General features: G+C 34.1%; 4 protein-coding genes across 5 annotated transcripts; 2 read left to right on the forward strand and 2 right to left on the reverse strand.

The window, feature by feature from the left end:
• Positions 1 to 1218: 1218 nt before the first annotated feature.
• LOC130748575 (uncharacterized) lies at positions 1219 to 2788 on the forward strand. Its single transcript, XM_057601800.1, has 3 exons — positions 1219 to 1884; positions 1968 to 2256; positions 2341 to 2788. Exons 1-2 carry the CDS (start codon positions 1247 to 1249, stop codon positions 2035 to 2037), a joined length of 708 nt encoding a protein of 235 aa, XP_057457783.1. The 5' UTR covers positions 1219 to 1246; the 3' UTR covers positions 2038 to 2256; positions 2341 to 2788.
• Positions 2789 to 3156: 368 nt separating this feature from the next.
• On the reverse strand, positions 3157 to 4399 carry LOC130746006 (uncharacterized). Its single transcript, XM_057598499.1, has 2 exons — positions 3702 to 4399; positions 3157 to 3595 (listed from the first exon to the last, which is right to left on the reverse strand). The coding sequence occupies exons 1-2, from the start codon at positions 3855 to 3857 to the stop codon at positions 3341 to 3343; spliced, it is 411 nt and encodes a 136-aa protein (XP_057454482.1). The 5' UTR covers positions 3858 to 4399; the 3' UTR covers positions 3157 to 3340.
• A 137-nt stretch (positions 4400 to 4536) lies between these two features.
• On the reverse strand, positions 4537 to 10523 carry LOC130746004 (E3 ubiquitin-protein ligase DIS1-like). 2 transcript variants are annotated; one of them, XM_057598497.1, is made up of 4 exons: positions 10266 to 10523; positions 6962 to 7172; positions 5654 to 6040; positions 4537 to 5086 (listed from the first exon to the last, which is right to left on the reverse strand). In XM_057598497.1, the coding sequence occupies exons 2-4, from the start codon at positions 7139 to 7141 to the stop codon at positions 4766 to 4768; spliced, it is 888 nt and encodes a 295-aa protein (XP_057454480.1). In that variant the 5' UTR covers positions 7142 to 7172; positions 10266 to 10523; the 3' UTR covers positions 4537 to 4765. The 2 variants fall into 2 exon arrangements, with proteins under 2 accessions (XP_057454480.1, XP_057454481.1); XM_057598498.1 differs by lacking the exon at positions 10266 to 10523 and adding an exon at positions 7410 to 8604.
• Positions 10524 to 19390: 8867 nt separating this feature from the next.
• LOC130748582 (uncharacterized) lies at positions 19391 to 26805 on the forward strand. Its single transcript, XM_057601811.1, has 11 exons — positions 19391 to 19603; positions 19673 to 19746; positions 19840 to 19994; positions 20223 to 20510; positions 20881 to 21010; positions 23051 to 23158; positions 23263 to 23365; positions 23447 to 23572; positions 25083 to 25270; positions 25394 to 25521; positions 26420 to 26805. Exons 2-10 carry the CDS (start codon positions 19694 to 19696, stop codon positions 25488 to 25490), a joined length of 1248 nt encoding a protein of 415 aa, XP_057457794.1. The 5' UTR covers positions 19391 to 19603; positions 19673 to 19693; the 3' UTR covers positions 25491 to 25521; positions 26420 to 26805.

A 26805-nucleotide genomic window follows, 5' to 3' on the forward strand; every position in this document is an offset into this window, starting at 1 on the left:
ATTCCTGGCAGTGATGAGTATGAAGGAGAGTCTGAGGATGTTTCTGTAGATGACAGTGATTATGAAGAGAATTGGGATTGGGCTGAAGTTTTACCTGCTGAATCCTTGATTAATATTGCTACTGCAGATCGAGATCCTCCTTTTGTTCAAGGGTCAGTTGATGTGGGCAATGGTGCAAGGATTGAAGAACCTGCCACTTTCTCAGATTTTGAAGATGAAGATGGTGACTCTTCAGATCTAGACAGTCCTTCTGATGATGAGGAAGAAGGTAGGTCCAAAAGATTACCAAGGTTCAAGGCAGTACAGGATGGTGAAGAAGTGAAATTCCAGGTGGGGCATACCTTTAGTAGTAAGGATTTGTTTAAGCAAGCTGTGAAGGATTATGCATTACAACAAAAGAAAGACCTCACATTCAAGAAAGATGATAAGAAAAGGTGTGTAGTTATTTGTGTGGCAGGTTGTCCATTCTACCTCAGACTTAGTAAAACAGATAGTAGATCCTATTGGCTACTGGTCAGTCTTGAGGCAGATCACACATGTTGTAGGAGTGCAAGTAACAGGCAAGCAAAGACTAAGTATCTTGCTAGGAAGTTTATGCCCATCATAAGGCATACACCTAACATTACAGTGAATGCTTTGATTGAAGAGGCTAGACTTAGGTGGGGTATTTTGCTTGGTAAGTGGAAAGCATATAGGGCAAAGGTGAAGGCTGTTGAAATGATTCAGGGGGCAACTTTGGACCAGTATGCTAATCTTAGGAAGTATGCTGCAGAGTTATTGAGGAGTAACCCTGGGAGTACTGTCATAATTAAGAGCACAAATGGTGCTAAAGGACCAGTTTTTGAAAGGATTTATGTTTGCTTTGCAGCAACAAAAACTGCTTTTGCAACAACATGTAGACCCTTAATAGGGTTAGACGGTTGTTTCCTCAAAGGTATGTATGGGGGTCAATTGCTAGCTGTTGTAGGCAAAGATGGGAACAATCAAATGTTCCCAATTGCCTTTGCTGTTGTGGAGGCAGAAACCAAAGCCTCTTGGAGTTGGTTTGTTGATTTGCTGGTGAATGATCTAGACATGGTGGAGAGGAAGAGATGGGCATTCATCTCTGATCAACAGAAGGTGATGTTAAATTAATCTTGTATCCATTGATCAATTATTCATTTATACTATTAAATATAATACTTATCCTATTTATATTCATGTGTTATGCAGGGATTGGTGCCTACGCTAGCAGAATTGGTTGGTGATGTTGAGCACAGGTTGTGCATCAAACATCTATATGGGAATTTTAGAAAAAAAATACCCTGGAGCTGAGATGAAACAAGCATTGTGGAGGGCAGCTAGAGCTAGCACACTGCCAGAATGGTATGCTGCAATGGAAGTGATGAAAGAGCTTAATGAGGCAGCATTTCAGGATATGATGAATCTGCCACCAAAAATGTGGACAAGGTCTGCATATTCCAGGGACACACAATGTGACTTACAAGTCAACAACATGTGTGAAGCTTTCAACCGAGCCATATTAGAGTACAGAGACAAGCCGATCATCACATTGTTGGAGGGGCTGAAGTTCTACCTGAACAATCGGATTGTGAAGCAAAAACAACTAATGCTTAGGTGGAGGACAGCTTTATGCCCTATGATACAACAAAAGCTAGAAGATTCAAAGAGGAATTCTGATAAGTGGTTTGCTAATTGGATGGGAGATGAATACATGAGTTTGTTTGAAGTTAGTAGAGATAATGAGAAATACTCAGTTAATTTGGAGTCCAGATCTTGTGCTTGTAGGAGGTGGGATTTATCTGGTATCCCTTGTGCTCATGCAGTGGCCAGCATGTGGTTTGGACGTCGTGTGCCTGAGGACTATGTCCATTCATCTTACAGGTATTGGATCTGAATTACTTACAGATTTATATACATCATTGTTAGTTATCAATCTGTTTTACTTATGGTTTCACATTGACTAGGAAACAAACATTTATTGATACATACTCCCACCTCATCCTACCTAATAATGGACCTAAGCTATGGGTTTAAGTTCTAGCTCCTCCACTGAACCCACCTTACATGAGGAGATCTCCGGGTAGACCAAAGAAGGCAAGAAGGAAGAACAATGATGAGCCAAAGGACAAAAAGAGGCTGAGGAAGCACAATTCCACTATGAGGTGTAGGAGGTGTGGTGAGTATGGACATAATAAGAGAACTTGTATTGGAAAAACAGCTGCTGACAGAGAGATTCCCGTGGGAGGAAATAAGGTAAATTTAGCATCACCTTAATGTTCCATATACCTAAATTTTAACAAGTTCATGATATCTAATGATGTGTTATTCGTTTTTCAGGATAACACTCAGTTGCTGCATCCTGAACAGAGGGGTAAAACTAAATCAGGCCCTAGTTCATCTCAACAGCCTCAGAGTCAGCCAACTACCCAGGGCCAGCCTCCATTGAGTCAAAGCCAGCCTCGACCACAACCTACTGAAGGAAGAACTCAGCCTGCAACCAGTAGGGCAAGGGGCAAGGGGCAAGAGGAAGATTGGAGAAACAAGTGGCACCAAGTAGATGTGTTGTAATAGATTAGATAATTTGTGGTTGGTGATGTTTTGTGACTTTTTTTGTCAGGGGTTATGTCCCTTAATGAGACAATTTGTTTTCTGTGTTCTATGATGACTTTGAGTCTGTGGTTGGTGATGTTTTGTGACTCTTCTGTCAGGGCTTATGACCCTCCTTTGATTTCTTTTTAAAGTACTCTGTAAGGTTGCTATTATCACCTCTGTGAGGTTATTTTGGATGATGTTATCACCTTTGTTGTTTGGTTATGTAAGGCTGATGTTATGACCTTTAATCCTATTGTGATTCATGTTCAATTCCTATTGTCATTCATGTTCAATTCCTATTGTGACAGGTTCAGTAACACACTTGTGCAACTTCATTGTGTTACAGCTCCTGCACATAGCATTGCAATTACCACCAGAACTAGACCCATCACCCTTTTTGTTTGTGCCATATTGAATTGGAAGTTAATGATGTAAAATCTAGTGGTATATATCCTTTGAACTGAGAAGTGAATATTGTGTTTTTTAAGACTGTAACATTGTGTTTGATTTACTTGGATGGTTGAAGGGATGGAGTACTAGCAGGGGGTTTTATAGGGAAAAAAAGACATTAAGATATAGAAAGCAATATTGAAGACAGCTTATGTTGGTGAACTACTTCTCTGATATATTAAGATGTTCAAAGTTCAAACAGGGAGACGCTTGATCTGTTGAATTTAATTTCCAATAAAACAACATAGAAGAAGCAACATAATCCATACAAACAACTTGTACCATTCCTAATATCCTATTTAGTTACATAGGCAGTCACCAACAAAATGAGAAGAAGCAAACTAACAACCAAGAAAAACAACATCACACTCTGTTTCTTCTTCATTTCTTCAAGCTTGTGCTTCAATTCTTCATTCTTATGGATAAACTCTTCATTCTTATTCTTCATTTCTTCAATCCTCTTAACTAGTCGAGCAATCACATGATCCTTTCCAATGCTATCATCATCATCAAACCATTGGAAAAAATCACAACATTTCTTCCCATAGACCTGTATAAACAAGTTTTCAACAAAAACAGAGTGCATATAAATTTCTTCCCACAGACCTGTATCAAGTTTGACAGAGGAAAGCTACAAGATATTGTAAAATGCCTACCTCATAGAGTCCACAGCCAAAGAACTTCCTTCCATAGTTCTCATCTGTCCATGACGTGAGGAGTGGAGATCGAACTCCACAATCACAGTATATGAACCTTCTTTTTGACACCTGGGAACCAGATGAAGAGCATGAATTTTTACTCACCCCACCCATTCGAATCAAACCTCGACTTCGCGTTTCAGATTAGCACCCTTGTGTAGTTCAGATTTTGCTTCAACTCAAGTCAATTTCATCTGAACAACAAAACCCCTCTTTTGTAGGGTTCCAACCTCCATTTTCTCGTTGAGGAAGACGATCTGACCGTTGGGTGTGGTTCACAGCACGTGACAATCACGTGTTTGTCTCCATGGCATCCCTCTCCCATCTCTCTCTGCCATGTCATTAAAAAGTGACACATAAGCCTCCTTCCGTTAGTTTCTTCATGGAAAATAGGCTGAAAACGAAAACTGCAAACGGCAGTAAACGTGGAGGATGTCTTTTGCTAATGATTTTTGTGGGGGACGATTTTCGCACAAATGGTAAATGTGGGGGACCAAAAGTGCAGTTAAGCCTAAATTGTTTTGAGTTGTTCAGATTAACTTATGAATAGTCACTTATAAGACCTATAAGCTATTTTATGATTATTTGAATAAGCATATCAAATTAGCTTATGAATAAGCACTTATATAATAAACATTTTTGGGAATAAGCACTTAATTAAGTTGTTTACCAAACACCCTTAATCCTCATGAAACAATATCTATCCTGTGTAGTGCAGGAAACAAAACTAAAGATAACTTATGTGTCAAATGGTGCAGCTTGTGGTGTGAGGAGCAGCATTTACTCTCCCATAGACTCAGAAGAAAGTAGAATATTGGAAGCACCTTAAAGGTCTACATTTATCATGATGTTACAAGATACACCTTCCTGTTCATGCATTTGAAAGGTAAGCAACGGGATTTTGCCTCCTAAATTACAAGAAGCAATACATGACCAGAAGATTCCATTCCGCTACAAGGAATGCACTAAAACCTATTCTGCTTAATACAATGGCAAGATGAAAGCAAAGACATCTTCTCCGGTCACTGTTCCTTCCAAATCCTTCCTGTAACTCGCAGTTTCAATTCCTTCCGGTCACCCCCTGAAAAGAAGAGTGCCATGTTCCTCTGAATGATGAGGCCGTCAAAACTGTCACGAACCATGCGGTGGCTGTCCCTAATGCTTCTAGGCACACCCTGCCAAATCATCTTCCTACCATTCCCTCCCACCTCGAGACTGTAGGTGTAGTTCTTTGCCTCATTATCATCCCCCATGAACCGCAAAAACGCGATGTAGACAGGAGCCATTCCTAGTTGAAAAGCTTCAAAATGCAGACAGAAATACTGGCCGAAGCAACTAAAGACCTAGAAACAGAATTGAGCCCCAGAAATCAACTAACTCGCTATTCTGCATAAGAAATGTATACACTATAAAGGAAAATTTGTAAGTTGCATTGCACTTTAATTATCAAACTCAACTTATAACATGTTTGGACCAGCTTATTTTTTCTCAGAATCAATTTTGGTGCTCAGAAGCTACTCACAATAACTTCTTCCCAGAATTGATACTTTAAAATAAATTATGGAAGGATTTCCAAACGTGCTATTAGTGCATGTTTGGAAATCTAGTCAAAGTCAACCCCGGAGAGAAGCTTTCCTGAGTAGCTTCTGGGTGCCAAAATGGATTCTGAGTAAAAATAAACTAATCCAAACATGCTATGAGAGATGCTCTAGTACTAAAAAAATAAGTTTTCTAGTACAAGAAAGTTACAAGGGTGATTAATGATTAGTTCGCTTCAATTCTATGTTCTCATCAACTGTTGAAGAGAAAGAAGCGTATATCCTAACTTATCTGAAAATTACACAATCTACCAGCAGTTAAGTAAATTTGCCAGTCAATAAAACGAAGTTCAGCAAAACAATAAACAATACCGTTAGCATCCATGTGGCGTTCTCAACTTCTTGTGGATTTGATTTGACATAGCGATGATTAAAAGCGCAACCACTGTGCATGTCCACTTTATGATCGTCTTTCAGATGGGCCACCAGGTATGGTATATCACCCACAACAGCGCATTCAGAACCAGCATATGGACAGTTATAAGGTCTGAATGCACATTGAGATTCATGTTTTAGCTTGCTGTAATATGGGTATATGCCCATGCACCCAAAACCTTGATATTTACAAGGAAGTTCTAAAGATGCAGCCACCTTCTCCAATGCCAGACATCTGATATTACCAAGCTGGTGCATACAAATAGGACAACGGTCATGGACTCTGGGTTTGCAATCCGAGCATAAAGTGTGACCATTTGAACACTGCAACAAAGATCAACAACAAAGCAAATGCTTATAACTAAATTATCAAATAAAAACCTTTTCTTATGTTATTAAAGGATGGATTCATTTTTGTTGTTGCTAGAGGATATATTCATTTTGAATGGAATAGCTTGGAAAATTTGTGTCAATCCTTATTGCAAACATGAGTATCCCACAGTAACGTATTCAATAGTCAACTACCAACTGCCACATCCTTTCTATAAATTGTGAAAATTTTATTTTCAAAAAATAGCAGTTTTTAATAATAATAGTAGTAATCTGACATCTCAAATCAGAGGTTGCCCGCCTAAACTTTTATCATCCATTTTCATAGTATGACTTATCCTATTTTCCGATGTACCAAAAAAAAAGAGTATGTCTCATCCAAATTTCACATACCTCAAATGACACAGAGAGTGAACCAACACTAGTTCAATGACAATTGTTTTTGGACAAAGAGTCAAAGACTTTTAGGCTTCAATTTTAATGATTTTTTCACAATTGCCTCATGTCTTCCAAATTAGTTTAGTCAAAAAATTTAGCATGTACACCGAAAAGTACTTCTTACAACACTGACTTAGAAGAAACAAATAACAATCAACTACCAAGTCATAATATAGGTGACATAAGCTTCTCACTTGGTACAAATAGAAAAAACATTTGAGAAGTTTTTCCATTTAAAAGTTACCTGTCCATAAGGTTCCCCTAGTTGTGAGAATTCCAATTACCCTAATTAGAAATAACAGGGTATTGCAACATGAAACATAAAATTAAGAGGCAAAGTGCTGAGTTTAATAAATCAGAGTAGAAGATACAATTGCACTGATAAATCAGTGTGCAACCACAATTGACCCTAGTACTTGAGTTACAACCATGCGCTATCTCACGAATCAAATAATGAACCATAAATATAAAAACAACCTGGTGGATTGGAGGATACATGGCATTCAAGCACACAGGGCACTCCAAAAGCTCACGAACACTGTTTGAAACAGTCCCATTAGGTTTAAGAGCAGTCGGTGTAGGATCATTAACAATTTCACAAATTTCTGTTGGCTCTTCAGCTTGAGGAGGATCAAAGAATGGATTACCAGAAGCCATACTTGCACAACCAACCACCAGCAGCCCTTTTCTGGATAACAAAGAAAAGGTTTACATTACAATCAACCAGGAAATAATATTTTATACATACAAATCCTGTTTTTTTATAAAATATTATTATAGTTTATCCAGCAGAATTACTAATACTAAGTATTACAAGCACATTTCCAACTCATTTCTTTCATGATAACTGTTATGAATGTCACAGGAGGAACTATCTACTGAAACTAATTGTAATAGAATGTAACCACAAGTAAACAACTCTTACATAGTGTTACAGCTGATTTAGCTTAGATCTATCGTACATATTTCCCTCAGCTTGTAAATGAGAACAGAATGAATCATGTTCAGTTTTCTGATCACAATCTCTCACTTTTTCTCTGATTCTCTCTCTCAAAATCTTTCAGATCTGTATATGGTATCAAGAGCTAATCCGTGATCCTTTTCCACGGCTGCCACTCAAAATCCTTTCGCTGCATCTGAGGATTGTTCCTCCTCTTCTGCTCCATTCAAATCACCGTCAAGATTGACTAGAACAATTTTATCTCTTGAAAGAAGCCAAATAAGGGGTTCGTTGTGGCCACAGACTACGGAATTTCAAGGCCAATCGAGCCATCCCTCAATTCCACCAAAGTTTCTCTCTGAGGAGATGGAGATCTTGACAATGTCAATTCAGCTTGGACATAAAAGAAGTAGCAGGACTCGCTGCCATTCACATGGCTACTGTCTTCTCTGTCTGATTCACTCACTCTCAAAATCTCTTGAATCTTAAGAACTTAATTACTAAATGACAATCAAAACATGAATTATGTAATTCTACGGAAAATTGGCAATTCTATCAAACCTATAGCAGCGGTCCAAAAATTTGCTTATGAAATAAATTTAATAATTTAGTGTGGCTTAGGTCTGGATACGGACCCTAAAGCACTTATTGGAGCTTCTCTCCTAAAAAGTGCACTAGATAAGCTCCGCTAAATTCTCTGTACTACGCATCTAAACAGGCTCTTAATAGATTTCAGCTGTTGATGGACAGAATATATGAATGCATACAAAAGAAATCTAACTGCTAAAAGCCAACAGCAATTATTATTCAAAAAATACTCAGCCAGTTCAGTCTCATGATCCGCTTTAATAGCATTAGCATTTATGGCCAAAATCAATTATCAATAAAGTATGCTGACCCTAAAAAAGTAATCACCATAGCATAAGGAAACAGAAGTGTTTCACGATCATACAGATATAACCACTATTTAAACACTAATGCTCCACCTGAGGTCACTAAAATCTCAACTGCTAAAGACAATAGTATCAACTACAAACTTGACTGGATCCTTCAATTTTCCCAATCACGATTTAGGGTATTCGTAACCATTATTACAGTATCCTTTGCTTATACAGTAGTCAGTAGAAGAATACCGTGATAGCAAATTGAAATCTATATTTCACGGTGAACAGAGGAGCCATAAATTCATCGTAAATTAGAATTATTATAATTGAATATTGACAAATAATTATTCATATGAGATGACCATGACTAAGTAGCAAGTAGAAACTTAAAGACACATCATTGAAACCATAGTAGTCAATACCGGATAGCGGCGCGTAGCGACCGGCCCCGAAAGTGGGATAGCGGGATGGCCGCTATTCAGATTTTTTATATATAATTTTATATAATTAATAGTTTAATACTATATCCATATAAATACCAAAAAATGTCAAATATTGCCTAAAATTCGTAACATTCATTAGCAATAAAAGTCATAAGTCTTGAACAATAACACACAACTAAAAAGCAAGGTAAAACTAAACAAGTTCAAGCCTCTAAGGCTTAAAGTAACAAAACACGAACATTGAAATAAGAGTTCCTAGGCTCCTAGCTACATAAGAAATCCTTCATTATCCTCTTCTAGCACTATAGGGTGGTCACTAGTGAAGGATGGTCGCCGGAAAAGGGGGTGGTCCTTGGAGCTCCAATGTGAGAGGGCAAAGTGAGTAGTGAGAAGAGGGCAGAGACGGTCCGATTTGCAATTCTGAATGAAGAATGAAGCTTCATTCTTTCAAGTTTGACCTAAAATGGCCCTGGAAAGTCCTAAAATGCCCCTAAAAGGTTCCCCAACGGTTTAAAACGAGGGGATTGAGTCATTTTGCCCTTCGTCCATATAGCGCCACTATTTCCCGCTACTAGCCGCAATCTGCCACTATTTTGGCCGCTATTAGCTGTGCTACGGGCTGCTATTGCGAGGTGCGCTGATATTTCATCTCAATAGAGGCTGTGAGCTGCTCCGCCGCTATAGCGCGCTATTGACTACTGTGATTGATACTGGTTCTTAAAGGTAAAACATGCGAAGATGAAATGACAACAAAGTAATCATCCCCTCAAGTCTTCGAATTTATGAAGTACCTACTAAAATAGCCAGGTTTCCCATCTGCTTTATACATTCATGAAATACATACATGGAAAAGTGGAAAGGAAGAATATGAACACCATTATCTCTTAAACCGCATAAATAGCATCAAATCGCATCCTGAACAAATCATCTCTTAGGAATGAAAGTTACATTATCATTAATCAGACATGAAAGTGAAGTAAAACAATGGCAAAAAAGCTCAAAACAAAAAACCCAATGCTAACACACTATTATGGCATTTAGGACATCAGAGACACAAGAACAAAGTCAATGAACTAAATACCATCAAAATCTAACCAGCAAAGCTGAAACAACTCACTCATGCATGATAATCCAAGATACTCAATTTGAACTTCTAGCAATTTTCCATGCCACTACACAATCCATAACACCCAATTGAACAAGCAGAAAATAAAAATACAGGTGATCCAGCAGATTAAACAAGAGCTTAAGGATAAACTGCTACATCCATTCAAAATCCATAACCTCAAAAAACATCAACAAAAAAATATATGCATAGGATTCCAGGGCAAATAGAACTACTTCCTACGATACAATCAAACAACACTCTTAAAATTAAAATGCGGGAGATAAAAAAAAATTGAATTAAAAATTGAAACTTTAATCATCTCAGTTCACCAGGGGACAAAATAATCAAGACCCAGAAACGAAAACATGATAATTCAAAGAAAAATTCAAGAGAAAGAGACAAATACCTGAAATGATGATTTGATCAAAAGTCCATTGCAGAGAAAATCACAATCAAAAAGAGGAAGAGGGTGAAGATGAGAGTGTGAAATGATTGATTATTATTACTACTGATTACTGTAATCAATCAATAAATAAATGAGAAAGAAGCCACGAGTCCGCGTCTGGCAGTGGCAGAGGAATTCAAATGAGAGAGAGAGAGAGGAGAGAGAATTTTCTCGAGAAAATACAAATGAAAAAGGCTTGAAACAAAAAGGTTGGAATTGGACCCACTTCCCATTTTCCTCTTGTCTTGCTCTGAAAATTTGTGGCCTTTTGGATCAATTAGGTGTGGATTGGTACCAACTATGTTTGGTATACTGTAATCAAGTAAGACACTATTAGAATGAGAGGACAAGTTCAAATATCGAGTCGTCGATGTTAGCTTAAGTGATAAGAGTTATGAGACATAAGAATTAGCTGAGATGAAGGTGAAAGGTCCAGAGTTCGAACCATAATAAGAAATTAATTTACTAACATGACTAACAACTAACATTTGCAAAAAAAAGTTCAAATATCGGAAAAAATATTTGTCATAATTGACCTATAATAACTTTTTGAATGAGTGACGACATTCGTCAAAGATTCAGACAATGTCTAGATTGGTGGTTGTTCATCTCATCCAATGAGTTCGGGGGTAATGGATCCTCTTAGCTGTAAAAAATCAAGTTTTATCATCTCACCATTAACTTTTATGTATTTAATAATAATAATAAATAATAAATTAAATTAATTGCTAGATGGTAAAATTGACCATGTCGACCAAGTCAAACAATTTATAACTGAGAGGACAATACTCTAACTTGGGGTCCAAAATACATTTATGGGATGCAACATATTTCATAGTCAGTCATTTACCGCTTAACGTATGCATCATATGGTGAAGAGATTTGCTATTATTGTCGGTGTTTGATATGATGGCCTTGGCCTCCAAAAAAGTTAATATATAATAATATAAATTTGGAAATGGATGAGGACTCAAAAGTTGGGGAGGAAAAGGTAAATTTCTCTGTTTTTAATTGTTTTTAATTCTGTGAAACATACTAACCTTAATGATGTTTTTATTTGTGTCTTTGTGGTGTTATTGAAGAATTTTCCAGGATCTCTGACCAGGTGCCCTATGAGGTGATTAAGGATGATTTTGAGCTTAACCCAGCTCTTATCAATCTTGTAAGTTAACACCAATATGGGGGAACAACAATATAAAACATCATGCCCACATGGTGAAGTTCACCCTTCAATAAGAAAGAAGGGTTTGTCAAATGATCCCTGTCATTGATCACTAGTTTTGTACCTCTCTAATTGTTGGCTCACTTTAAAAGCTTTATACAAAAAAAGAGTAATATTAATAACTGTTAAGTGCATGAGTGAACCCAAACAATTTTAAAGAGGAAACTTTTAAATATACATATAGCAAAGTTAACTAATGCTACTCAACTTCCTAAGGTTTTGCTTGGTTGAACTCGTAGGATCGAGACACAGAGGAACACCGCATCTGGACGCTGCTGTGGTGTGTCCTAACCCTTGAGAAATACAAATTCTTGATCTGACTTGTTGTTAATGGGTCCCTCCCTACAAATGTACATCACTTGCAGTGTTCTCTCTCCAATAACTCTTTTTGTGGCAAATGTTCAGCTCCCTCAAAGGATATTCTACATTGCCTCTATGACTGCCCATATTCGAAGGTGACATGGAGTTGGTTTAGTTGTATCAACATACTTGACTTCCTTACTCATAATCATTGGTATTGGATGAAGGTGTTGTTATCTCATTGTGAGGCTCCTAAGGTTCTCCATATTTTATGATGCATTTGGAGGTGGAGATGCAATATGCTCCTTGATAACTAGTTATGGCCCATTGAGCTGGTGGGGTACAAAATTTAGCATGATATCACTAGCCTTGCACCTGTCTTAGTCCAACCGAGAAGGACTCCTTCGTCTTGGATAGCTCCTGATGTTGGTTGACTAAAACTGAATGTGGATGGTAGTTACAACAGATCTTCCTCAACCATTCCTTGTGGAGGATCGATCCTTGATCATAATGGCACTTGGCTAGAGGGCTTCACTAGTTTTGAAGGGGATGGGGATGTGTATATGGCTGAGTTATTGGTTGTGATTAGGGGTCTTCATTTGGCCTGACAATGGAGGTTCAGGAAACTAATTTGTGAGACCGACTGTATAGAGGTGGTGTGAGGTCTTATTCTCAACAGCTATACTAATCTTCATTCTTGTGCGGCCCTTCTTTCAGAAGCTTGGAGTTTTCTTCACCTGGATTGGAAGGTATTCAACATGCCCTTAGGGAGAAAAGTCAAGCTGCTAATGCTCTTGCTAAGTTTGACCTTTGGGAGATGCTTCATTTGAAGACTTGGGTTAACCCTCTTAATGTAGTGGTTCATCTCCAATAGTTTGGTTGATAATATTTGTTCATTTTTTCTAACTTCCTCACCTGCCAATAATACTTAACTTTGTTACTAATTGTAAAACCTCATTTATATTACACTCACTAATAAAACATGTAATAAGGTTAATTAATGTATTAGTTTTAATTTTCTTATATAATTTTTCATAATTACCCTTAATTAATATATTGAGTAATGTTGAAGAGAATTAACTAATAATTACTGATAATTAAAATTTTGAAATTAGAAATAATTAATAAATGCAAGGGTATATATGAAACACATAATAAATTTTTCTAAAATTTAGCATGCAGTCTTATACACAGGAACACCAAAATGGCTCTATAGTCTATAGGATCTTATAATTAGGAACAAAAGTAGTAATACCGTAAAAATAATCGTGACTAATTTTTGTTTTGGTGTAAGTAAAGATATCTCGTAACTAAAACATTTGGTGTAAGTAAATGTATCTTCTATAAAAGTTATCTTGTTCAAGACTCGAACCCGATCGCAAGGATATACGAAACTTCACTAATATTAATAAAAATTCATAATATTTTTTTGTTTTTAGTGTAAAACAAGTGTCCTCCCTTAGAGAGAACCCTGTTTGAGCCAGGAACCTCCACATCATGGTGGGGCTATTTTTTCCGGTGAGTTTTTTTTCATCCACAATACTCGAACCTGAAACCTTACTCAAGAGAAATCAAACATGTACCACTTGAACCAACCACCCGTTGGTATAATTATTTTTTGTTTTTGAAACTAATAGTAATAAACATACATCTATCTATATATATTAGAAAAGAACAACTTCTAGCATGACGTGTCGCTCTCACAGGCCAAGTTAGTGACGTGTCGCTCCCAGATTAATTCTCACATAATATTTTACATGTAAGCTCTTTCTCCTTGGCCCCACTTGCCACATGTGCCCTGATTTTTACTTACCTTATTTCTCTTTAATAAAAAAATACATTTTTAAATTTTAGATTTGATTAGGATTTAGGTTTTTTATTTCTTGATTTTATCTTAATTTATTTTTGATTTATTTTTAGAGTATTAATTAATTTTTATGGTATTTTTATTAAATTTTCGGATTTTTAATTAATTCCGGATTTTATGAGTTTTTATTGTGATTTGCTAGATTTTGATAGTTTTTATCTATTTTTATTTAGTACATTTTTAAATTTTAGATTTGATTAGGGTTTATGTTGTTTATTTTTGTATTTTATCTTAATTTATATTATTATTTATTTTTAGAGTATTAATTATTTTTTATGGTATTTTTATTGAATTTTCGGATTTTTAATTAATTTCGGATTTTATGAGTTTTTATTGTGATTTGCTAGATTTTGATAGTTTTTATCTATATTTATTTAGAACATTTTTAAATTTTATATATATTAGAAAAGAACAACTTCTAGCATGACGTGTCGCTCTCACATGCCAAGTTAGTGACGTGTCGCTCCCAGATTAATTCTCACCTAATATTTTACATGTAAGCTTTTTCTCCTTGGCTCCACTTGCCACATGTACCCTGATTTTTCCTTACCTTATTTCTCCTTAATAAAAAAATACATTTTTAAATTTTAGATTTGATTAGGATTTAGGTTTTTTATTTATTGATTTTATCTTAATTTATTTTTGATTTATTTTTAGAGTATTAAATAATTTTTATGGTATTTTTATTGAATTTTCGGATTTTTAATTAATTCCGCATTTTATGAGTTTTTATTGTGATTTGCTAGATTTTGATAGTTTTTATCTATTTTTATTTAGTACATTTTTAAATTTTAGATTTGATTAGGATTTATGTTGTTTATTTCTGTATTTTATCTTAATTTATATTATTATTTATTTTTTTATGGTATTTTTATTGAATTTTCAGATTTTTAATTAATTCCTGATTTTATGAGTTTTTATTGTGATTTGCTAGATTTTGATAGTTTTTATCTATATTTATTTGGTACATTTTTTAATTTTAGATTTGATTAGGATTTATGTTGTTTATTTCATGATTTTATCTCAATATAAAATCTGTGATAAGTGATTTAAATTAATAATACATCTCATCAGCAAAAACCCTCTTAAAACCCTGCCTACCTCCATTATCTCCTCCATGGAATTCATCTCCTCCATGCAATTTTCATCTCATCTCTCCACTGAACGGAACCACCCCCACAAAATCGTCCCATCTCTCAACGGAACCACTTTGCCATCGACTTGCAATCGCATCCCTCCGATTTGCTGCCTTGGACTGATTGGGAAGGTTGCAGATAGAGGTTTCAAATTATTTTCTTCCTTTGCTTGCATAATATGTTATGGTTTTTTTCAATTTTATTTTACTTTACCTTTAACTTTCATTCACTCATGTTTGACTTCAAGGTCAATTTCGTTCATCACTTGCCATGCTAATTTTAAATTCTTTTCTTCAGGTTTTTTTTTATAGATATTCCACCAAAAGAGATTCTTTGGAAGCCATGGATGGTGAGTCCATTTTATATTCTATATGAAATTTTGCAATATTTTGATTTGTTTTTTATGTTTTCTGATTCTCCTTTGTATGTGATTCTACAGGAAATATTTTATTCTATTTTAGAGTTATTTTTAGAGTATAAATCAATTAGGATTTAGGTTGTTTATTTTTATCTTAAATTAATTAATACTCTAAAAAAATACGAATTTTTATCGTATTTTTATTAAATATTTTTTAAAGATTTTGTTTTGTTTTTATTGTCAATTTGTTAGATAGCCTCTCTTATGTTGTGCTATTTTATCTTGAAACCTGAATTTTAAAAGATTTTCCCTAATTATCTAAGATTTAAATAAATTATATTTTGAAAGAAGATTTACTACTACTCCTTACTAAATTTATAATGATGGTTTCGACTCCCCTCTTTGTCACGTTCCATGACTCAATTGGAGAGCTGGCCGGAAAAAGTGGTGAGCATTCTCCCTTTTCCTCTTCAAATTCCTTCTTTGCATAGTTTTGTTTATGTCTAATCTTATTTTGACTCGGGTTATAGGTGATGGTTCCGCCAATCTACCTACGCGTGTTGCTCCAAAATTAGTTTCTTGATATAATATTGTAGGTTGAAATGATTTTCTTGATCTAAGACATATTATGATTTGTTTTCTCAGACTATACAAAGGAATGAAGAATGCAGGAGATTTCAAAAAAAAAATTAGAGAAAAATTGTTGAAGTACATTAAAGGCTCGAGATAGAGTTTGGGAAGGAAAAGCATGTGGCTTAATGCTTTTAATTTCTGAGGTAGGAGAATGAATCCTTTTAGTTAAAAGTTCTTTATGTCTAGCATTTGATTCATAAGATTAATGTATTGGTTTGAAGCTACTTATGTGTCTGTTTTTAATTTTATTCTTTATGTGTTTTGGTTGGTTCAATTAGGCTAATTTGAATCAAATGCCTTAAAGAAATCAAGACACTACTTGAAATAAGATATGAGAAGCTAGAAGAAGGAAATGAGTTGTAGGCAGGAGAATAGAGAGACAGAGAGAGAGAGGAGGATGATTGCACACAAAGAATGCTAATGAAGTGGATATGTTACTTTCAAACAACAGCTATATTGGATAAGATTTGAAAAATAATTTAAAGAAATTTTAAAATTATTTTCCAAGAACTCCTATGCCATTTTGTTATAGCCTTGCTAAACTATTCAACTAGGTTCTCTAATGTTTTGTTTGATATGGTAGTGAAAGAGAAGAGAGAAATAGAGGAGAGAGAGATAAGAGTTAGTGTGTTTGATTGGCAAGGGATGAGAGATAAAGGGGGCAGATTTTGTGGGTCCAATGTATTTTTTCAATCTTCTCATTTTGAGTAGACATAGAACAAAGTTTGATCAATTTTTTTAGCTTTCCAATTGTAATCTTATTAATTTTTTTGGTTATTGGGAGGGAGTAATCTTATTAATTTATTGAGCCTATCATTGTTTTTATATTTTGATATTTTTATTTTTATTTAAATGTCGATTCATGGCAAACTAATTCCCTCTCTTATTCTCTATTTAACCCAACGATGGGAGAGAATCTACGTCATTCTTTCTCTACTATCACAGCTCTCATACAAACAACTTATATAATTTACTCTATACCACACGTATTTCTCTATACTCATCACATTTTGTTATATTTTTTATTAATGTCAACTCCAACAATCAATTTACCGTGCAACGCACGGGTAAAAAACACTAGGGGATAAACAAGGGGTAGTTTCAAACTCCAAGCGCAATGTTGTCTACCAAGAAGTTTTTGAGAACATATGAGTGGTTAGTTTAATTTTTTATCTTAATAGTTTTTTTAATACAAACTGACTTCTAAGTGACCTAACTTTATTTCATTGTTAACATGATGTCTATGACATCTTATAAGTTGATGAACATCTGATGCAAAAATATTATTGTCGGTTTAAGGTTCGTTCTATTTTCCCTTATAATGAAATAATTCTTTATTGATTAAAACAAGTATGTACAAAGTCTGATATATATCTTAAATTTTGTAGGCACCCTGCAATATTGGCTCAAACATGGATGACTTGAAATAAAAAAAATGAGGTCATGCTTTATGATTTATCTTTCACAATTCAGATTTGTGCTACTATCACGTTCTTTTTTTTTCCATGATTAATATGTATTTATCTTCTACTTTATTGGTGATTCTTTTTTGTCCACTTTCCTTAGCATTTCAGATTCTTCTATTTCATCTATTGTTTAATAATCACTTTTTTTAAAATTAAATATGTAACATAATCACAGTTGTTATCTAATGTATTGACACGTTGAATTTTTAGAAAAAGAATCACGTGCTATTTTTTCCATTTTCAAAAAAAGAATAATTTTTTAATGAATGTACTAAGGGTGGAATCACGTTGTGGTAATAGGACAGTCATCACCCTTAGACACAAAATTGTTACTTGATATACTATAAAAGATCATAAACTCCCTATATATTTCGGCTCTTCTCCTTTAGAAGACAAATTTCAAGTAGACGAATCAATATATATTTCTTACACATTTTATTATTATATGCAACTAAAGTAGTGTTGACAAACTACTAATAAAAAAGTCAAACTTTTTTTTGAAAGATAAATATATATATATATAAATATATATAATATCAATAGGCTTGAGAGCAAACTCTTAAGCAGGAAATACAAACCAACCAACACCGGTGGAAAAAACCCGAAAGTATACCCAAAGATCGAGCCAGACAAAAACCAAACAGAAGAAACCCAAAGACAGAAAGATAGGAAAACCTAGAAAGTGCCGGAAAGAAAACAGGACAGAGCAAACAAACCAAAAAAAAATTCCTATATATTTCATAAATTTTGTAGGTACCTTGCAATATTGACTCAAACTTGGATGACTTGGTATAAACACAAAATGATGTCATACTTTATGATTTATCTTTTACAATCCTGATTAGTGTTACTATCACATCCTTTTTTTTCCATAATATGTGTTTATCGTTTGCTTTATTGGTGATTCCTTATATCTATTATTTGTGTCATTGTTTTCATGTTCATGAAGAATTTGAAACGATTTCATCTTGATCTCAATCAGGCTTAGATGACAAGTCTTTTGGTCCACTTTGCTTAGCATTTGAGACCCTTCTATTTCATATGTTGTTTAATATATTTTAAATAATCAAATAATTGATTGATGTATCAAATACGATAGACATATTCCCTGTGCAACGCGCGGGTAAAAAAACACTAGAATTTCCCCTTCTATATTGATTTATGAAATTTATAAGATTTTGTTTCTCTGATAAATGAGAATCCATTGAGTAAGATGATTTGCATTTAAGTCTGCTCTGAAACCTAAAAGCGGTTGTTGTTTGTATTTACGTATAATTTTCAATTGTATGTTTTAATTTTAAAGTACTATAATGCTATCTACGTGAGATTTTGTTTTATATAAAAAGTATCATTATACTTTTTTTATACAATTATTATATTCTAAACTAATTAATTGATATTATTTTAATAGAATAAATTTAATATAATTAACTTTAGTATTATTTTCAAAATTTTAAGAGTGTATATTTATATAAGTATATAACTATAATAATTTGATAATAAGAAAAGTAAGAGGAATACAAAATATTAATACATATGTACTATAAAATTATGACCTGAATTTATTAGTGCTAACAAATTAGAGTTACGAGATCTCACGGGGAGAAACATTTTACATGAAAATGAAAATTTGTACGAGTTAAAAAAAAAATTCATTTTCTATAACTTAAGTGTATTTTTAATAATTTAAAAAATAACTATATATTTATGTATTGTTATATATCTAAAACACAAAAGCATTACCCTTTATGCAACACGAGTATACATCTTCACAAACAAAATTCAGTTATACCTCACATATGCAAAAATTAAAGTTTTTGGTTTATTAACTTCTGTGTTTTTCAAAATTTGTGTTCTTTAAATATCTACATCTTTATTATGATTATTCTTACATTCTTAGCATCTTAAATATTTATAATTTAAAATATGAATCGATGTATGAAATATAATAGACATATTCCCCATGCAACGCGCGGGTAAAAAAACACTAGTTTATATAAAATATACATTGCCTTCAGAAATATTAGACAATATTTAATTATTTATAATACGTTTTTTAGATTAATATAAGATCATATAGTTTTTAATGTAAGATCATATTGGATTAATGGATTCCACAACCCACCCGAATTGATTAAAGCGCAGCGCACGCACGCAGCGTTGAGAATCTAATCGTGATTCCTCTCGTCTCTCCCAACATTCAACACTATAAGCCCTAGCACTGCACACTGCCGAACCACCCTCCGTCACTGCCTGATCTCGCCGCTCCGACCACCGTCTCTCCGTCCACCACCGCCGCCGCACCCTGTCACCTTGTGTATGTTTTCTACTTGCTGTGTTGCCCTTGATTCTAGAATGCTAGTCATTTTTTCCCTATTCTTTTCAGGTTGTTGAGTTTGGCATCAAGATGCCGGATGTTCATGTTCTTGTTAACGATTTTGTCAATCAGCTCAAAAAGCGGTAACTAAATTTTTGAGGTTTAGGAACTAATTTTTGATATTTTTATCATTTAATTGGTGGTATTTATTTATTTTTTGTGTACTGTGATGCTAGTAAAATTGAAGGTTCACAGGCCACAGCAAAGCAGACAGCAGAGTTGCTTCGGTCTGTGATTTCGCAGCAGCGGTTGGCGCAGACGAACCAGGCTACGGCTCTAATTAATGCAGTAAGGGCTGTGGGGGAGAAGCTTATTGCTGCTAATCCTGTTGGTATGCCAAGATTAAGGCTTATTTTAGCTAGAGATATGTATAATGTATATTGTCAATGTTGTGTTCGATGTTTTTTATGGTGGTCGAGTATTTTTGGGGGGTTATTGCTGTTTGATTGCCTAGTTCTACTTTTGTTGAAGGATGCTTTACAGTCATGTGCTCAATGGTTTGTTGGAATTTATGAATTATGGAAATCAATTTATTAACATGTTATCTATGTGATTGCAGAGCTAGCTGTGGGGAATATTGTGAGGCGTGTTTTGCACATTATAAGAGAGGAGGATCTTTCTCTTGCTACAGCTGCAATAGCTGGTTTGGGGCTATCAGGTGTAAGTGATGATGAAGATGATGTGGAGCGAGGTGATCATCCTGTTTTATCTGCTGCTGCTGTTGCAGCTGCGGCAAGAAGTACCTTGCGTCCACCATCATTGCAAACTCTGCTAGAGGATATGCCTGAAACAGCCGCTATTCCACACACATCTTCCTCAGGGGGTGATTCGGAAGGGAAAAGTAGATGTGAGGATGTTTGAACTTCTTATATTCATTGACTGTGTTGTATATTTTTTACTTTTTGACTTGATATGCATATGCATATTCTTTTTTACTGGATTTGGAGTGCAAAAGCTATTGTTATTTTATCTTATTTATAAGTTACTTTCTTGGATGCAATTACTGGTAACAAAATGCTATTTTTTTCCTCAAAATTTTAAGATGTTAGAATTTCTCATTGACATTGCTGGGTAGTTTATTGGTTGATCAATATGATGATTGTATAGTATGGGTTCATTCTATCTCTGTGGGCATTTGATGATGGAAAAATTGCTGTTCTGATTTTTAATTGCTTTTTGTCTATTTGAGTTTGAGTTTCTATTTTCCTTTGTTACAGCTGTTGATAAAAGTTCAAGAGGTCGGAAGTTGAAGCATGATGTCATTGAAGCCGTTAATGAACTTATTCAAGACATTTCCAGTTGCTATGAGCAAATAGCTGAGCAAGCAGTAGAGCACATTCATCAGAAGTTAGTTTAACCTCGAACTATTCTATGATCTATTTTGTCTTTTGCTGCTTTTATGTGCTTGTTTGGACACATAATAACGTATTATTCTTGCTCCCCCAATTTTTTTAGCCTGCAACGTGCCAGGAAATGCTATTTGATTTTTTTAATGCTAAGATTTCTTACCATGAATAGTCATTGTAAAAGGTTTTGTCGTGATCCAAGTATCCCTAAAGCTTAAGCTTTTGGGTGAATATACATGAATGGGCTTGAAGTGTGGACATTGCACATGCTCGCTCACCTACCTTGTGTTATAATTAAACTTTTCTATTGGGGGCAACAATGGGCATTGATGCTCTGACTTTGATACCATGTCATGAACCAATTATTCAAAAATTCAAGTTGTTGGCGGAGACACATGAGTGATTTTATATTACATTTCTGAAAGGTTCTAATACCCAGGAATTATCTTCATGGTTGATTGAAAGCTTTTGTTTCTTGAGTGGAGTATTTTATACCATATTCTATACTGAACATTATGGCTATGTTTTGATTGATCGAATGGGATAGAATGGAGGGGAATGAAATGGAATTACATTATGTTCCGTTGTTTGGATTTGTTATAATATGATGGAATGGGAAATAATGGAATCCATTGCATCCCATTCTATTGTATCTCCTTATTTTTCTTCCCTCCCAATTTGGATGGGGTATGTGATGGAATCAATAGCAAGTTAATTTCTTATGTAATGACCTCTTTATCCTTATTTCTTTTTATCTTTTGCAAAAGATGTCTTAATGGTTTTAAAGGCAAGGGTAATAAAGGAATAATAAAAGTTATAATTTATTTTGTTCCATCCTCTATCCAAACAATGGAATTATATCTTAATTCTGTTCTATTATAAAATATCCAAACAATGAAGTGGTATTTTTATACCACTCCTTTTTGTTGTACTCTATTCCATTATAATCCATTCCATTCTGTTCCATCTCCTTCCACGAATCCAAACATAGCCTACATCAGATTATAAATATTTCTACGTGAGTTAAATTCTTAATCTTAAACTGAAATATTATTTTTATTCATAACAACTTTATAAGAGGCCATGCATTTGTTGGAAGTTTAATGCTTTACTTTTCGTGCTATCTACATTATTTTGATAGCGGGACAATTGGACTGAAATGGCAAGGACCTTTCTATTTCTTAGCTTACTTTGGAGACTGGGTTACCTTCAGGCATTATTGGTCTTGGATAACAAAAAAGTGAAATAACCATTTATTGTTTTATAAATATGTGGCAGTTTTATTACCGGAGATAGCTACTATTGGCTGACATAATTGGTCAAAAAGGAATATTCAAGTGCATTACATAATATTAACTACATCATGCATATATTTGATAAGTGCTGTGTAATTATTTACCCCATCAAACAGCAAAGTGACATGGTTTGTTACTTTTTTTTCATTGGAAAAATGATTATTTTGTCCATCCGTTTTTCTCTAAATCCTGATTAGATTGTAATAGAATAACTGACAGTATCTGAAAGAATGCTGAATCAGTAACTAACTGTATTGGGATTCTGTATTTTCATAACCCATTGATAGTCTTTATATAGATTCAGTGATGTAGCTTCTTGTAGAAGCTTTACACTGGTAGAATTACTATTCTACCCAACTAACTACATACATAGTATACTTTACTATTATACCCTTAACCAACTATTTACATAGTATACTCTTATAGATTGGGTTCCATATTTTCTTATACATCATTGTTTGTTTCCTTAATTGATAAGGATTAAGAATCTAGTGTTAATATAAATATAAATAATGATTAGCTCTTTGTCTTCTATAATAACATCTTTTATTATTTTTTGTTTTCATTTTCCTCCCTTTATACTAAAAAGCTAACCCCATAACTTCAGCCTTAAATAACCAAGGCAAATTTTATGTTGAATTATGTGACTGTCTTGATGCTATGATCTTCTTTTTCTTGGTACAATTATTATGGGAAATTCTTTTGTTCTTCTTATTTATTTACTCTGCTATTTGCCTGATTTTCAGTGAGGTAATATTGACACTAGGCAGTTCAAAGACAGTGTTGGAATTTCTTTATGCTGCAAAGGAAAAAAAGAGATCGTTTAAGGTCTTTGTTGCTGAAGGTGCTCCAAGGTTGGTAGTAGTGCCTATCTCCTATTTGCAAAGAATGCTTATAACGAATAGATTTGTTTATATTCTTCTTATGACTGTTCGATGTTCACTGTGTATGCAATCAGATATCAGGGACATCTCCTTGCGAAGGAATTGGCTGCTAAAGGATTACAGACCACAGTAATCACGGATTCTGCTGTTTTTGCCATGATTTCCAGAGTAAACATGGTATGAGAAAGTCCTGCCATTACTTTTTGGAATCAAGACTCATGCTGAATTTAAATCTGATTTTAACTTACCATTATATAGGTTATAGTTGGAGCTCATGCTGTCATGGCTAATGGTGGTATTGTTGCCCCAGTTGGCTTAAACATGGTTGCCCTGGCAGCTCAGAGGCATGCTGTTCCTTTTGTTGTTCTCGCAGGGAGTCACAAGGTGAATTGTTAATTTTAATCTTTATCTTTCCATCTATCATGTTTTACGAATCAAGAATTATTGTGTCTTTTGTTATAACCCCATAATTTATATTCTATTCTGTTAAAATATGGAAATAGGATATTAGTTTACAGTCAAATCTGCAGGAGGCAAAGAATTCCATATTTTTCTCCGCGCATTTAGAATTGAAAATTTAGTCTTGAGTGATTGAATAGAAGAGTACAGATTTAAGTCTGAATACCAAAAATCAAAATAATTTTTAAGTCAATATGTTGTTTTTAATTTGTCTTGCTGAGTTTTAATAGTGGGTCGCCAAACAGTTTTTTAGTTGAAAATTAAATTTTGGGCATAAAGTTAGGTTCTGAATTTAATTCAAATGTCATTTACATGGATATGCTTCTAGTTTTAACTGATGTTTTCTTTTTTTAAAATAAAAGTAGCAATGGGGAGTGAGCATAGAGAGGCTTAATTAGTTATGAAAGGCCAACCCTAAATGGGTGCTGCAAATATTTTGGTTCTTGTTTAGGCTATTTAGAAAATTATTATGCATTAAAAGTGTGAAAAGGAACTAGAGACAAATGATTTGATTGACTTTGGACTGTACAATAACATCAGTTATATTTGTCCCTTAAATTTTTGTTTATTGGGCTGCTAAGCTGGCCTACATCCTCAGAAAAAAGAACTTATATTTGTGCCTTAATAATTGAATTATATTCGAAGTCCCTTTATGTATTTTGTTGTTCAAATTAGTTCTCATATCAAGTATTTCAAAGACTAATTTAATTGATGAAATACATATTTATGGATTAATAGGTAGACAACATGAACATGTTATTATTCAGGGACCTTTAACGTAATTTTTATTATGAAGAGACTAATATGAAAATGTTGTATTTTTAGGTATTGACTATTTACTCTATGTACAATTTTTTGAAATATAGACCTAAACTTAGTTTAAAAAATTGTTAACTAATTTTCTTATTACAATAAGTGGATTGTTAAACATGGTATAAGTTACATATATCCATATGAACCTTAATTATTCCAATTCTACAAGTTTTGGAAAAACACAAATTTATTTTCTGTTATAAAAAATTGTATTATCAGAAAAGATGCCTAATGCCAATAGATTTTCTAAATCTGCTTCACTATACTTGGTTGCAAACAGTATATACTATATAGCTGATCTCTAAGGAGTTTAAGTCTAGATATTTCGAACTGTTTAAATTGGTTAATACTCCTGCCCAATGATTGGATTTGTAAAGACTGGAAATTTGGAGTTGAACAATATTTTGTATGATGACAATGAGCTAGCTGCTTCTTAGTTATTGATTCACTTAAGACGTGTCCAGCTTATGATAATATTTAATAATATATAATACCCCCAGGTTTTCTATTAGTTATTAGTAAGGAAACTTTGGTGCCTTTTGGAATTATATTGTGATCTAGTTCATCATTTCAGTTGCCAACTGTTTGGCTTTTGTTAAATGTTGCTTTATCTTATGGACAGTTGTGCCCTTTGTATCCGCACAATCCTGAAGTGCTATTGAATGAGCTGCGATCACCATCTGAGCTACTTGACTTTGGGGATTTCTCAGATTGCTTGGATTCTGCAAGCGGCGCTGGTTCGCTTCATGTCGTTAATCCAACATTTGATTATGTTCCACCAAAACTTGTCAGTCTATTCATCACAGACAAGTGAGTTGAACTTAAATTGATCGAGAAAATCTAATCTGTTTCATTTTATGCATTGACTTTTGAATATGTGTACTAATTGGTTTCTTTTATCCATTTTCTGTTCTGAAAATTATTTCTTGTCAGGGGAGGGCATAACCCATCATATATGTACCGGCTCATAGCAGATTACTACTCATCTGATGATTTGGTGGTGAAACAAAGACGTGCTACAGGGAGTTGAGTTCATCTACCCCAATTTTTGTCATATAAAAGTAAGTAATTAAATATCTATACATTTCTGTTTGTCATAACATGAATTACTTGAGAATCAGAGGATTTGTGGAGCAGCTATTTGATTTCTGAAATAAAAAGGATGTTTGTAGAATAAGGCAATGTCATTCACATAATTTGTCTCTTCATTGCTATAAATTTAGGAAACTCATTGAAAAGCTATGTTTTTATGAGGCAACTTAGTTGACTTCATAGAAAAAAGGACCAATAATGAACAGTGGGTTAAAAAATGTGAAGTTCACCAATAGAGAACATGTAAAAGACTGTTAAAATGAATATCTTGTTATTCTTTCTTTTGCAAAGATGGAGGATCGGATTGTATCTCAGCTTATTGAGATAGGACCAAGGCATATGCATCCCACTTTCTATGACGATCCATGTTTCTTTCTTTCTGTGATTTTTCACTCCATCTTTGTAGCCCAGTTATTCAATTTCTTTGGAAGATAGCTAATGAATGATGATAAGTAGTTTTTACCTTCGATTAAAGTTGAAACATGTAGTTCTTTTGTGTGCTATATTATTTACAACTTATGGCAGTCAAGCAATTATCGTTTTGCTTCAATGATCTAGTGACTTTTTAATGATCCTTTTTTAAGTGCCGGTGCCAATATGATTTTGGTGAAGGCAAATAATTTTTGTATTCATTGAAGGGGCCATTCCTGACCTCTTAGGCTATGTTTGGGTACACATTGACACCAGTGTATGAAACCCTTCTTATGAATTGAGATGGAAGTCTGTTCTCGTTGCACTCATTTGTTATCTAAACAGACTTAAAGCATTGAAACTATTGGGGGCGATAAGGCTTTCTGTAGTAATATTTGCAATGGATTTCTGTCTTGAAGGACCATTGATAATGACATTTTGCTGCTCAATTTTCAGGGTGTTTGTGATGCTCTCTGATGAGTCATGTGATAGAGAATTATGTTCACAATCTTTTGTGCGGAAGGAAATGAACCTTGTGAAATGCTGGGGATCGGAGTGGTGTAATTATATACAGGGAAAGTAATTTGTGAAAATACCCAGTGAAACGCGAAAAATTCCATTTTTGTGGTTGCTGACCCACGGGGACACCCATGTATTCATTTTTTCTGGGTTGGAATCAAAGGGTTTTTTGTCTCCCAACTGTTTTTTTTTTTGCTTTTCTTTTTAACTACATCTTTGTTTTACTCATAAAAAAATGATAATAGGATCTTGATCATAATATAGAAGCTTTATAGTCATTGAATTTTGTTTTATAATGCAATTGTGATAGTATTTTTGTGTGA

The sequence above is a fragment of the Lotus japonicus genome, chromosome 3 (assembly GCF_012489685.1).
Source record: "Lotus japonicus ecotype B-129 chromosome 3, LjGifu_v1.2".
NCBI lineage: Eukaryota > Viridiplantae > Streptophyta > Magnoliopsida > Fabales > Fabaceae > Lotus > Lotus japonicus.

Coding starts and splice junctions, on each gene's coding strand:
- LOC130746004 (XM_057598497.1), bottom strand. CDS start 7,141: ATGGCTTCTGGTAATCCATTCTTTGATCCTCCTCAAGCTGAAGAGCCA. Junction 6,041..6,961: donor TGTATCCTCCAATCCACCAG/GTTGTTTTTATA, acceptor TCTTTGTTGCAG/TGTTCAAATGGTCACACTTT. Junction 5,087..5,653: donor ACGCCACATGGATGCTAACG/GTATTGTTTATT, acceptor TTCTGTTTCTAG/GTCTTTAGTTGCTTCGGCCA.
- LOC130748575 (XM_057601800.1), top strand. CDS start 1,247: ATGTTGAGCACAGGTTGTGCATCAAACATCTATATGGGAATTTTAGAA. Junction 1,885..1,967: donor TATGTCCATTCATCTTACAG/GTATTGGATCTG, acceptor CACATTGACTAG/GAAACAAACATTTATTGATA.
- LOC130748582 (XM_057601811.1), top strand. CDS start 19,694: ATGCCGGATGTTCATGTTCTTGTTAACGATTTTGTCAATCAGCTCAAA. Junction 20,511..20,880: donor TTCGGAAGGGAAAAGTAGAT/GTGAGGATGTTT, acceptor CCTTTGTTACAG/CTGTTGATAAAAGTTCAAGA. Junction 23,159..23,262: donor GTTGCTGAAGGTGCTCCAAG/GTTGGTAGTAGT, acceptor GTATGCAATCAG/ATATCAGGGACATCTCCTTG.
- LOC130746006 (XM_057598499.1), bottom strand. CDS start 3,857: ATGGGTGGGGTGAGTAAAAATTCATGCTCTTCATCTGGTTCCCAGGTG. Junction 3,596..3,701: donor TTGGCTGTGGACTCTATGAG/GTAGGCATTTTA, acceptor TTGTTTATACAG/GTCTATGGGAAGAAATGTTG.